The 13,646-nt window shown below is 42.9% G+C and overlaps 1 protein-coding gene across 1 annotated transcript in view; it reads left to right on the top strand.

The window, feature by feature from the left end:
• CDHR1 (cadherin related family member 1) overlaps window positions 1–13,646 on the top strand; it is a 45,607-nt gene that overhangs the window by 12,480 nt on the left and 19,481 nt on the right. Inside the window, exons 6-11 of the mRNA XM_065639224.1 lie at window positions 97–183; window positions 1,780–1,896; window positions 3,532–3,675; window positions 7,481–7,559; window positions 10,485–10,585; window positions 12,312–12,515. Coding sequence (XP_065495296.1) covers window positions 97–183; window positions 1,780–1,896; window positions 3,532–3,675; window positions 7,481–7,559; window positions 10,485–10,585; window positions 12,312–12,515 — 732 coding nt within the window. The remainder of the gene's footprint in view (window positions 1–96; window positions 184–1,779; window positions 1,897–3,531; window positions 3,676–7,480; window positions 7,560–10,484; window positions 10,586–12,311; window positions 12,516–13,646) is intronic.

The following is a 13,646-nucleotide window of genomic DNA, read 5'->3' as shown; positions in this document are numbered from 1 at the left end:
CTCTTTTTCTACCTCCTTGCATGCTCATTTTTCATTTCTTCTAACTCACCTGGTTTTTGACTTCCGTGTGACTCTGGTAACTCTTCCTGGTCACAGAACACTCCCTCCGGCAGCAGTATCTTTAAGATTGAGGCAGTGGACAAAGACACGGGTTCTGGAGGAAGTATCACCTACTTCTTGCAGGTAAGGTATTACCTAGATGTTCAAAATCATCTCTCATTTACTGCACCAGAAAACAGGCACTGACCAAAGGGATATTGTCTGATTGCAAGCAGTCAAGTGCAGTCCAGGCAGCAGAAGTGGGGAGCTGGAGTTGCCACTGCCACTTGCCAGCAGGACTCCTTTCTTTGGAGTAATAGGGAGAGCAAGTCTAACTTGTAATCTTGTGTGCATATGGGATTTCTAAAGCATGAAATAGCTTTCTTTAGAAAGCAAAATGTACTGGAAAACCCAAATGGGCACTTCAGTGTAGCAGGCTGGTGCGTATTGAGACCTGGATCAACAGTGTGAAATATGAGGTACTAAGTCTTCTCACTGACAAAGCCATACCTGCTTGAAACCGGCCTTTCAGGCATTGCCCACTGGTGAAGAACAGAAAGGGCTTTCTATTTAAAGCTGAATTTCTTTATTACAGACGTTCTGAATGCCAAAAGGGCAACTTTTTGCATTATGTCTTTCAAATTCCTTCTTCCTATAGGCAGCTTCATCCAGATCAGGTGCAGTTCCCCTTATTCAACACGGAAAAAAAAACACAACTTGTTGCAATGTTTCCTGCGGATACAAATATGGAAACAAGTTGCAAGATATTTACATAGCACTAAAGCTAATCCTATTAAGAGTTTGAGCATACTATGAAAGAACACCTTGAGTGCCTTGTTGAAATTTAGTTTTGATTTTGCCAATTCTGATCCATTTAAAGTACAATATGTGCAGGATTCAATATTGCACAGAGCTTTTTCCAGTAGGCTGAGAGACTATGAAGCCAAGGAACAGCAATTTCAAACTTCCATGTCTAGTTGATATATTTATGTGGCAAAAAGGTTACTAAATATGTGTAATTGTTGAAAAAAAAAAAAGTTGCCAGGTGTATTGGCACAATCTCTGGGAATTCTCAAGTTGTACAGAAAAAAGCCTCTCTGAAAGTCTGATGTAGGCAGGGGGTGATATCTACTGAAAAGGCTAAGATTAACCGACAAGTGACTGTTGTGTAGGGATACCCAAATGGAGATGTGTTTATAGATATCTCCAGCCTGGAAGAATGGAGGGAGATATTTTTTAGGGCTTTTTGGAAATCAAGTGTCTTTTAGGTTATATTTGTATATGGCAAAAATCACCAAAACACCACCCTATTGACAATAATCTGTGCATGCAAATTTCCTGCTCTTTTTTTTAAGCCAGCAGAACTTTGAAACACTAAGGGATAACACCTTTTTTCCTCTTCCTTTTCCTTTCATCCTTTTTTTTTTTTCTGTTAAGCTTCCCTACCTTTTTCCATGCAATAAACTGTGTTAACCAGAGTTCAAGATTTTACAATGAAATACTGAAAGACTTTTAAAATCTACATTGCAGGTAACTGATTTATTCTGAATAATGAGAGACTCGTGGTTGGTTCATGAATTGTTCATAAACACACAGAGGTGAAATTCATCAAATATATTATTCACCTAAACCATATCATTATTCTAGTCTTTTCCCTTAGCAGATGAAATAAAAGATGAATCCCTACGGCAATCTTATTTTCATTCCTGTAATATCTCGCTTTTTCTTTTTTTCTTCTAGAACATCCATGCTAATAAGTTTACAATAGACCGTCACAGTGGTGTCTTGCGCATCAAAACAGGGGTCACCTTGGACTATGAGAAATCAAGAACACATTTTGTCATTGTGGTTGCCAAGGTATAAAGCTTTTATCTGAAACTAGAGGCGGGGGGGGGTGTATTTGAGTAGGAGTGATTAGTTCAAATACAAATGTGACTTAAAGGGTTGCTGAAACGTGAAGCATAACATTGAGGCAGCAAAGTCACTCCCTCTGGAACATCTGGAGTTGTAGAGGGTAACATGAAAAAGTGAGGGAGGAAGGGTGACCAGTGTCTGTTGCTCAACAACATCTGGAGACATTCGGAGTGGGTTTCTCACATTTCTCTCAGGCCCCAGTGCCAGGATAGTGAGCCCCACTGCAGAAAGTCACCTGTGCATGTTGAGAGTCACCTAGAAGTGAAGGGTTGGTGTGTGCAGCCCTGGTTTCATAAGCGTCAGCCTCTGGGCAAACACAGGTGCCCAGGGCCAGCTTGTGCTGCCCGGGGCATGGCCCTGCCACAACCAAGGCAAACCCCTGGCAGGCAGGGCAGGTCACGGGCATCAGCCACCGCAAGTCACAGGGCACAGCTGAACCAGACGTCTTTTCCTGAAATATCTGTGGATGCTTCTTTCTTTCACTCCTCTGCTGCCTTGTGGTAGGAGCTTATTGAAATCCTGCAAATATTGCTGCACGTCCCTTCTTGCTACTGTCATTCTCAGCAGTGCTGTGCCTGTGGCACAGCTGAGGATTCATAACAGGCGTTAAAAGTTTATGGATTCTGAAGTAAAGTCTCTCAGAATCCTGTGGGGACCTGTCACACAGACAGGAAGGACAGTTTTGCTGCTACTTATGGGAACTTTGAGTTTCTCATGTTTTATGAAAAATGTACAGATCCTTTTGTGTATTTATGTAGCCAGGGTTTGTTTGAGGAGAAGTAACAGAATTTGGTTGAAATGCTGCCTTTTGAGCAGTAAAGAGGAAAAAACTGAGCATCTCTTTCCCAAAACATGGAATTTTTAGAGTTGGTACAGCAGACATGCTGAGCAATTCACACTCTTATGCACCAGCATGACTACTGACCTCTAGCTGGTGCTCTGAGACTCAGGGTGTTAAAAGCTTCTGAAGTTGTGAGTCATCTTTCTAATTGGCTCTGCTGTATCAGTAGCACAGAGTTGATTGTAGTCAAGTCCGCAGGGACTCTTTATACGCTGCGGCTATCTAACGGTTCTGGGCTGTACAACTCCTCTGTGCTTTCACTTTGTCACGTAAGAGTCCCTAGGAGACTTTGATCATGTGCACTGTTAAATTTTCCCCTGGAAATGCACTATATTGCTACTGCACGTTGGTTTGTATTTACAAGACTATGTGTGGGATGAAAAGCTGTAAACTTCAGTCACTAACTTTTTGCATCTGTTCCTAGCATTCTTTTTCCCCAAAAAACCTTGAATTCCCTGTCCCCTGTGTTCTTGATAAAAGATCACATATGACTGCGTTTATTTGCACAACCACTTTTAATTACTTCTGAGACATCACAAGCTCTTTTCATAATCAAAGAGGGGGTAGGAAAAATGGAAAAGAGGTGGGAACAGGGCAGCGGAGATGAATCTGTGTGTTGAGATAGACAAGGGATTCCTGGGACTGTGCTTCTGAAAGCTCATGAGGCGCATGCAATGCCATGAGCTGATTTACAGACATGTCGCAGCAGCATGATCTGATGATTACTTCTCTTCTAGGATGGTGGTGGGAAGCTCAGGGGAGACAACAAAGTGTTTTCAGCCACAACAACAGTTACCGTCAATGTGGAGGACGTTCAGGACACTCCTCCCATGTTCATTGGTACTCCCTACTATGGATACGTCTATGAGGATACACTCGCAGTAAGTGCTGGTTTTTGCCTGTAGGAGAACAAGTGCAATCTTTCACATCTCAGTCAAGATAGCCATATGGTTTCTAGTACAGGTTTTATTGGAAACTGGGACCTAAACTGTGATTTGACTTCTGGGTGAAATGAGCTGACCCAATCTCAGACTTGTTCTTGTGCAAGGTATGGGGAGAATTTATGCCCAAATGCTCTAGACTCTTTATGCTGTCACAGTGATATCACCTGGGAAGAAGCAATCCTGACATCCCCAAATTGCAGGATACTTTCTGCTCAGTGACAGCTAGATAGGCAGAATGGGCCAGGAAGTCCTCCAAGGCCTAAAACCCACCAGATTATCAAGCCATAGGACCATACTTAGGAGAACCACGTACAAATCGGGACATTGCATTTGTCGGCACGCGTCTGCTGCTGAAGATACCACGTCCTATCTCTCACGGACACAGAATCCAAGGAGTACACTGAGCTCCTGGCTGTGCCATTGCCTGGGAAATGCCTAATGCAGATTTGCTTAAAAGGAGTATACAGCTTAGCAGATGAGTTTATTATATCCACCATGATGCTTCCAGCCATGTATTATTCTTCAAGCTGCAAACTAATGATTTTTGTCTATATCTAAGCAGTGGCATGATCATAGAATAGTTTGGGTTGGAAGGGACCTTCAAAGGTCATCTCGTCCAACCCCCCTGCAGTTAGGGGGGACATTTGCAAGTAGATCAGGTTGCTCAGAGCCCCATGCAGCCCAATCCTGAATGTTTGCAGGGATGGGGCATCTACCACCTCTCTGGGCAATGATATTGTGTATGGATCAACTTTCACCCTGTTACATAAGATTTAATTTAAATTTCCTTCAAACCTACAACAAGAAATGGTATCTACTCATGAAATTACCCAGCACTGGACTATTGATCTCTTTGACAGTGTGACTGCACACTGTTCAGCTGATCTTCCCTTGAGTTTCAGGAAAGATTACATTTTTACTTTTTGTCCAGAACTCCCATGTACACTGCAGGGCTTATAAGACTGTGTATTGCAGTTCAGTGCACAGGCTGTTACATTTCAGCAGGGCAGAGAAGTAGTGCCTGTGTACTTCACAGATGTTTGGAATTAATGATGTTATGTATATTAATTTATTCTGCATAGTTACATATAGATCTTGAAACAACTATCAGGTGCACACAGGAATTAGTGTTTACCATGGAAATGGGAGTCAATAAATGTTAATTACATCCAGCCTGAGCTCATAACTTACACCATTATGGTATTATAATGATGGAAGCATGAATCAGTCCTTCCCAGTGTGGGTTTTGCTATTAGAATTAACTCCAGAGAGCGAGAAGCTCTTGTTGATTTTAGTATTGTTTACATGTTCGGTGTTAATTTTGTCAACTTGCTGCTTTTCTCCTTGGTGGAGTTGTCAGGATTTACCAGTAGTCTGTCACCTTCAAAGGGACTGCACTGCATTTTGCCCAGTAGGCAGATTTTATTGCAGCTTCCAGCATAAATGATAATACAGTTCTGTATTTCCAGTTGCTCTTACAGAACCCTGCTCTTGTTTGAAAAATTCACTCAAGGGTTGTCATGAAAATGTTCCCTCTTGCCATTTGTGATTAACTGACAGTTACTTCAATGTTCCCTGGTTTTGCAGCCAGTAACACTTTAGTTTGGAAGCCTAAATTACACAGCTCATTGCCACTTGGGTGAGCATTTTAACACTGATGGTCATCATCCTTCTGAATTGACAGGAGTAGTCACACAAGCAAATGGGCTCCAGTATACAAGTTCTGTATGAGTGGCCCACAGCCATGTTACTTGCACAAACAGAAAGACAATAAAGATTTAAGGGCAGTTAAATCACCATCATTTTCATTCCAATTTTATGCCCTAAATGTTCTGTGGGCCAAATTGCTTTGTGTTCCCGTTGGCTTTTGCTGCTTGTCTGAACTTAATTAGTTAGGACCGAAATCACAGAATCACAAAATCACAGAAAGTTAGGGAATGGAAGGGACCTCAAAAGATCATCTAGTCCAATCCCCCTGCCGGAGCAGGAACACCTAGGTGAGGTTACACAGGAAGGCGTCCAGGCGGGTTTTGAATGTCTCCAGAGAAGAAGACTCCACAACCTCCCTGGGCAGCCTGTTCCAGTGTTCCATCACCCTCACTGAGAAGAAGTTTCTTCTCAAATTTAAGTGGAACCTCTTGTGTTCCAGCTTGAACCCATTACCTCTTGTCTTACTGTTGGTTGTCACCGAGAAGAGCCTGGCTCCATCCTCGTGACACCCACCCTTTCTATATTTATAAACATTGATGAGGTCACCCTTCAGTCTCCTCTTCTCCAAACTAAAGAGACCCCGCTCCCTCAGCCCTTCCTCATAAGGGAGATGCTCCACTCCCTTAATCATCTTTGTTGCCCTGCGCTGGACTCTCTCCAGCAGTTCCCTGTCCTTCTGGAACTGAGGGGCCCAGAACTGGACACAATATTCCAGATGAGGTCTCACCAGGGCAGAGTAGAGGGGAAGGAGAACCTCTCTGGACCTACTAACCACCCCCCTTCTAATACACCCCAGGATGCCATTGGCCTTCTTGGCCACAAGGGCACAGTGCTGGCTCATGGTCATCCTGCTGTCCACCAGGACCCCCAGGTCCCTTTCCCCTACACTGCTCTCTAATAGGTCATTCCCCAACCTATACTGGAACCTGGGGTTGTTCCTGCCCAGATGTAAGACTCTACATTTTCCCTTATTATATTTCATTAAATTTTTCCCTGCCCAACTCTCCAGCCTGTCCAGATCTCGCTGGATGGCAGCACAGCCTTCTGGTGTGTCAGCCACTCCTCCCAGCTTGGTGTCATCAGCAAACTTGCTGATAGTACACTCAATTCCCTCATCCAAGTCGTTGATAAATATATTGAATAATACTGGTCCCAGTACCGACCCTTGAGGGACTCCACTAGATACAGGCCTCCAACAAATGACCTGATGACTCTTCAGCAGGTGCCTGTGAGGCCATAGGGCATGCAGTGACACCGGGAGCCCACATAGCAGCTACCAGAGGGCATCTTGGTAGTGACACAAACTAAACCTCAGGTCTCAGATTGGTTACTCCAAATTGTGTGGCTCGAGGCAGGTGTCTCTGTCTGCCAGCCCCTGGGGCATAGGTACCCGTGGCCACAGGGGATCTGCAGCTGTTTCCCACCTGTGCCATTGGCACTGCCACAGCCGTAGGCACAGAGCAGCCCTGGGAGCTGTGCGGTGCTGCTGCTGGTCCTCTGGTACTCACCCAAAGCTGGTTTGGAAAAGAGAACATGCGGGCTGGGCAGTGGGCAAACTGGCAGGCGCACGGCATGCCCCATGGCTGCAGCGAGCCCTGCCCTCCTGGAGCAGCCGAGGCACCAGAGCAGGTTGCTCTGCGGGGGTGTGGGCAGTGGCACAGCGCTGGCAGCAGGCTGGTGAGGGCAGGTTGCACAGTGGTTCCATGGGGAGTGAGCAGCAGCAGGAGTGTCTCCACCTTGTGGCTGAGATGTACCTGGGAATAACTCAACTATTTGTTGTGGTAACAACACAGAGTTGGTCCAAGGAGTAGCATTCAGCTCCTGCTCTGCAAAGCCAAGCACTGATTTTTTTTATGGCTGAGACTCGGTGGCCCTCGCTGTGCTTCCCACAGAGCACAAGCAGAAGTACCCATCCCCACACAGACACCTCACTGCAGAAAGATTTACAGAAGTTCAGTTTATTAATACACAGTTGTAATTTCACTGCTCTTTGATCTTGGCACAAAGACTGTGATTTGCCATTTCCCCCCAGGGCTCTGAGGTCCTTACTGTTGTTGCTCTTGATGGAGACAGAGGAAAGCCCAACGGTATTCATTACTGCATCGTGAACGGTGAGTAGACTTGTCTTTATGAAAGCTGAAGGGCAGTCCAAACTAGATCTGACATTAAATTAGAACGGGATATGCTGGAGTTTAATAAAGCTGAGACATTCTCATTAAATAGTGTCAGGTACCTCGAACAGTTCCAGGACCCTGTCTACCAGAGAACAGCCAAGATACAATTCACTGGGTTTTAGTATCTGCCTCATAGAAGTACGCTTGGAGTTGTTAATGTTGCTGATTTGTTAGGCATCAGTAGCCTGCTTGTCATTTCAGCAAGCGTAAAGGGAGACACATTCACTGCTACTGAGCATCTCTATCATTTAATCTGGGAGGCGAGAAAATTCATTGAGAGACCCAGATGTGGTATTTAGAGGGATTTTTTTTATTAATAATGGTGATTAAAGTGGCTAAACAGTCAAACCTCTGGTTTCTTGGAACAAATTATATTTACCGGTGAAGAGACACTGGCTATACACTGCACCGGAAGAAAGTAGATGTTATCAGAAGATTAATGCTTTTCATCAGCTATTCTGTGAGTGTCTGTCACATATCTTTTAATAGCATAAATGTGAGACTTAGCTGAATTGATGGTTCATTAGCTAGTGAAGTAAAGAACTTAGCTCAACTAAACTCCAATCTCCAACTTTAGTTTTGTTTGGTTCTCTCTTCCTCCTAAACAAGACTCCCATGGCAACTGTGCACCCCAGCTCCCAGATGTAAGAGATCCCAAAATTTCACAAGAGAAATCTGAGGGGTAGTTGCAGAGCTAGCCAGTAAGTTCTTCGGTGTTTTGTGTGATCTAAACAGCAAGGTCTGGAGAGGACAGAGTTGCAATTAAGGTTTTGCCTTGATGTGGGATGGGACCCATGCTGAAGTTCCTTCTTCTTAATGCAAGGAAATAGATAGAAGAGAGTAAAAAGTAGAAATATTGAGGGGGGGGGAAAAAAGCTCTAAGAAGAGAATGGAAAATGAGAAAAGCTAAAAGGAAAGGTGGAGAATGAGGAGTAAAAAAAAAAAAAAAAAGTGGGATGAAAATATGCTAGATAAGGGAGAAAAATGAGCAAGGACAATAAGGGAAGGCAGATGAACCAGGGAGAATGTCAAAGGGAAATATGATTAACGAGGAAAGATACCAGATTTCCAAAGAAAATAGAGGAGAACCAAAAAGGTGCTATGGGGTAAAGAAGGTAAGTGATTAGGAAAGAGTGGAAAATGAAGATGGAAGACGACAGATAAGTAGCACAAAATACGACCTAATGGAGAGCAGGCTTTACTCATGCACATTAACACAGAATTTTGATAGCATGAAATTGAAAAGAAGGAAAGGGAATATGCTTTTAGTGCATAGAAAGTTGAAGAAGTAGATAGAGAACAAAAGATTACAACAGGTTTCTGACCCTGCACCTCAAACCCTGGCATTACTTGTGACAAGCTATTATTCCAATACCTGCAGACCGAGTGGGTTCTCAAAAGGCAAGAAAATACTAACAGCAAGTAGGGAATTATTTATTCTTTATAAGCATTTTTTATCCAGGGAGTGCGGGATAATTTTAAAAAATGCTCCAATCCTCTGAACATGCTGTACAAAGGAACACACATAATGCTACGTACTGTCAGTTGCCAATTTCCCTGTGATAACTAGGCAATAATATGAAATATGGTGGCTTGAAACCACTATTGACTTAAGCTTCTTCTCAGTCAGGATGTACTATCCAGGTCAATGTATCTTAATAATTGACCATTGTATGAGTCAATACCTGTTCAATGTTTTGTCTAGTGTACTTTAATGAAGTAGCAGTTATTGTGGGTATTAGCAAAATGGGATGCTATCAGATGGTTTAAAAATCAGCATCAGAATTGAGTTAGAAAAAAAGAAAAATGACTGGGCTTTCAGGTCATCATCCTTTATTTCTGAAGGCTTGATCTCCTTCATTGTGAAAGTTTTTCTCTCTTTTCCCTTCAATGGTAGGCTCTGTCACAAAGCGTAGGTTGTGACCAGTACCGTACATGAGGTATCATGCAGGGGTGCCCACAGCCCCTTGGCAGAGCAAGGCAAGACCCCCCGAGCTGACAGCCAGTCCCTAGCCTGCTTTTGGCCATGACGGTGAGAGGGGTGCAGGCACGGTGACGAGATACCGCTGCCTCTCTGCAACATGGTGCTTCCTTCAGCACAAACTCACCAGGTGTCCAGAGGCTGCAGCCCTGTGACTGATACTCTGTTCAGATCAATTGAATTTAGGTCAGCTGTAGTAAAGTCAGCCTGCAGCCCTGTCCTGCCTGTGTCAGACTCTGCCTCAATGCAGAAAGCTGGGGGTTTTACCCCAGATTCTCCAAAATCCCTTTTTGTTCAGGACATCCTTGCAAGAGGCTGAGAGTTTTTCAGCAACTGAATGTCTAAGGCCAGAAGATGCTTCTCTGGAGATGCTGTCTGCAGAAAGAGCGACTATGTTTCTTTCAGACGTATTGTCAGACTTCTCACCTTAGCTGATATTAGTGAGAGAAATGTTCTTGTTTCTCCAAGGCTTAATTATGCATTTGCTAATTAAAATGAGGAATGTTTATTTTTGTCGAAACCAGCATATAAAGAATACCGCATAATAGAACTGACTACCAAATTTGCATGCCTAGTTGCTGGGGCTTGAAGGGAACCTGACTAGGGTGGGAAGAGGAAAGTGAGGGCAGCTGCCCATAGGGGCAGAGCTCTACTGAACTGTTCTTGGGGGAGGAAATCCTTTTTAGCCCTCATCTGTGTTTTCATCTCACTGTGATCTGGCATAGAAATGCTTCATTTCTGAAAAGCAGCTTCAAATCTGCTAATGGGTATGGATACAAATACGGCCAAGGTTATGCTTAATGAATGTATGGTTGATTGCTCATGCTTGTTCAGAAAAAGGAAGCATGCTGTATAACTAGAGCATCTTGGTTTTATTGCAGGAAGTGAAGGTTCATTCGAAATTGGCAACACAACTGGAGCCATTTCTGTTATAAAAAGCCCAAATCAGCTCAAGAAAGAAGTGTATGAACTAAAAGTTCAGGTATGTTCTTGTGACCATTTGAAGACTGCATGATTGTCTAAAATAGCTCCCTTTATAGCTGACTTTACCTGTTTTAGAAACTACCTCCTATATTTGAGCAGAGTGCCAGGCAGCATAAAACGGAACAAACTGCTTTTGTTCCTTGGGATATTTAGTGTCTCAAATTAGTTCTTTCAAATGAAGTAATCTTGTCTTAATTTCATCTCTGAGTCTAGAGAATCAACATCTTTTACAGTAGGTAGGTAACTGTTCTCTGTGTTTCTAGATTTTATTGCTAAACTGGGAATTAATGTCTTGCAAACTCTGTGTGATGAGAAAGGTAACTGTGAAATCTGTGATTAGTAATAGGACCAGGGTAGATCATGCAATGTCATATCAGTAAGCACTGATCAGTCACATATAAATACATGTTAACACCTTGATGAGCTAGTACCAGTGTGACAGACTGCATTATTTTAAGCAGTTTCTAAAGACCAAGAGTTTAAAAATGCAGAGTTAAATCCTGAAGACTGTATCAGCTTTTTTCAGCAAATGTGTATTACAGCCACAAGAGTTTGTCATGGTAAGGACAATGCTGTCTAAAGGCAGCTTTGGGGCCTTGCACACAGCCAAAACCAGGGTAGCATCCAAAAGGGCGCTTGCTCGTGAGTGGGGTCAAGCTGCTTGCTGAACCTGGGAGATCATAGAGTTCCTGTTGTTGGAGTTAAACTGGGGCACTGTTTCTTCCCCTAATCTCTCTATTTTACTGCAGTCTGCTAGCACTTCCCAGGTACAGGATTAGTTAAGCCCTCGCAAGCTGTTCTGATCTCCTAGTTATATATGTGGTGACCTGGAGCTCATGCAGGCTACAAAGTCTACCTGAGGAACCAAAAGGGTGTTGTATTGCCCAGCATAGGTAGCGACAGGCACCTCAGTTACTACCAGACTAGCATCTGCAGAGAAATTTAGCAGTCTAGTGCCTTTGGTTTTGAGCCCTTTGAGCAAAAAATCATGTTAGAGACAGCTGTTTTATTACAAAAATGCAAGCCAGAGTTTCTGTCCTGACAGAAGAAATATCTTAAGTCCAATCCAGTGAATCGGACTGCATGTTGGAATTGTTGAAATCCAGACAGATTTGTTCTTTCAGTTCAGAAAAATGCCAGCCAGGTTTGCTTGTCTGTCTAAACTATATCCAGTTTAAACTAAGCTCGTCTAGACAGCAAAGCAGAATTTTAAATCACAGACTGTATCTCAAGAAAAACAAAAGTGTGCCATTTTTCTTTTTCAAATATTTGCCGAAATACCACAAGTATAGTTTTTCTCACAGTTTTCAAAGCTGCAGTCCTTGCAGCAATGTGAAAATCAACTACCTGTGGTACCACAGCAAATTTAAATATTGTCTTCCTTTTCTATTCTGTCAACACTTTAGGGGAGCAATTATCTTGCCTCTATTAGATTATCTGTCTTTAGAGAACTGTTTTCACCTAGGGTGAGTTACTAAGCTCGCAAAATGAGGAGAATAATTTTTCACTGGGACTTTATTGGGACTGCTTTATTACCATAATCTTCTAATCATCATAAACTTCAGTGTGAAATGGACTGAGATTTCTAGATAAATATAAGGCTGTCAATCTTCGTACAAGTTAGGGTGTTAGGGTGATTTGTACATGCAGAACAATACCTGAACATGGAACTGAGGAAAGAGAGTATATGCTCATCATTCTTCTTTTTCTCCTGCCTGCTGCAGGCATCAGAAATCAGTCAAGAAGGTGATGTCTCAGCGTACGCTTTTGCCATAGTGACTATAAGAGTGGTCGACCTCAACAACCATCCTCCAACATTCTATGGAGAAAATGGTCCCCAGAACAGATTTGAACTGACCATGTACGAGCATCCTCCAGAGGGTGAAATCTTGAGGGGATTGAAGATTACAGTCAATGATTCAGATCAGGTAAACTATGAAGGAAATTATGTGGACTTTCAGTTTTCCTGCCCTATTTTCCCAGACTAGAAAGAGCTGTCAGGTGGAGAGATGTTATTTTAGGAACTCGTCTATTTCACCTGTATTCCCCAAAAAGCCTAGGGCAGACAAAGCAGTTGTAGGGTCTGTTATCACAGAGATTTTGGATCCAGAAGTATACTTAGTCTGTCATATACTGTTATGTCAGTGAGAAGGGTGGTCCTAAAGCTGCAGCACAATTCTTGTGGTGACTAAAGTTGAACAGTCCTTATGGACTTCCCCTAACTACTGGTTACATTCGGTTGTTGTCAGTGTGATGTCCAAGAATATATTCCCTTTGGAGATTTACTTAGAGTTTCCAAACACTTTAGTACCTTCAAGTGCAATTGCTTTCTATATCCTCTCAGCCCCTGCTGAAAACAATACATTCTGAACCCTTACATTGGTTGTATTACAATATATTATCCTTCTGGCCCTTTTGTTACAGCCAGAGTCTACAGTGCCTGCTTTGGTACATCATTCTCCCTGGAGTCATATTTTTAGATAATCTTAAAAATTATTCCAGAGCCAAACTAACTCTAACTAGATAAAGGAAAAGGAAAGAAGACTCCATCCATCTCAGCCTATCTAACTAACCTGTGATGCCCACAGATACTATGGTGGTGGTTGCCATAGGGATCCCTAAGCTAAATACTGTATGAATGACACCCATTTGAGTTACCCTGAGGTTAGATAGTGACAAGAGAAAAGCTTAATGCATTGGAGAACTGTGTGACTATTGGTAAGAGTGCTCTTATACAACTGCGCTTAGTATTGTGCTGTTTTGACTGTATTGTACTCTGTCAAACCCACAGCTGCTTCCCCCTCCCTCCTGCTGCTCTGCAGCAAGCAGATAAATGATTGCTTTCAAAGCAGCGCTACGTCTCTCCTGCTATTGTCACAGAGGATGTTGTGGCAGAAGGAAAGAAACAAAACCCATCTCTTCTAATTAGAGACAAAATATATATTTATCATACGTAGGCTGACAAAATATTCAGGCTGCAAGTTAGGCTATAAAATAAGCAGAAAACATTGCTAAATATACTGTATAGATTTCTCAAGAAGCTTTACAGTACGGTGTAA

This window comes from Caloenas nicobarica, chromosome 7, assembly GCF_036013445.1.
Source record: "Caloenas nicobarica isolate bCalNic1 chromosome 7, bCalNic1.hap1, whole genome shotgun sequence".
Classification (NCBI taxonomy): Eukaryota; Metazoa; Chordata; class Aves; order Columbiformes; family Columbidae; genus Caloenas; species Caloenas nicobarica.
This window is presented reverse-complemented; position numbering and strand designations above follow the sequence as displayed.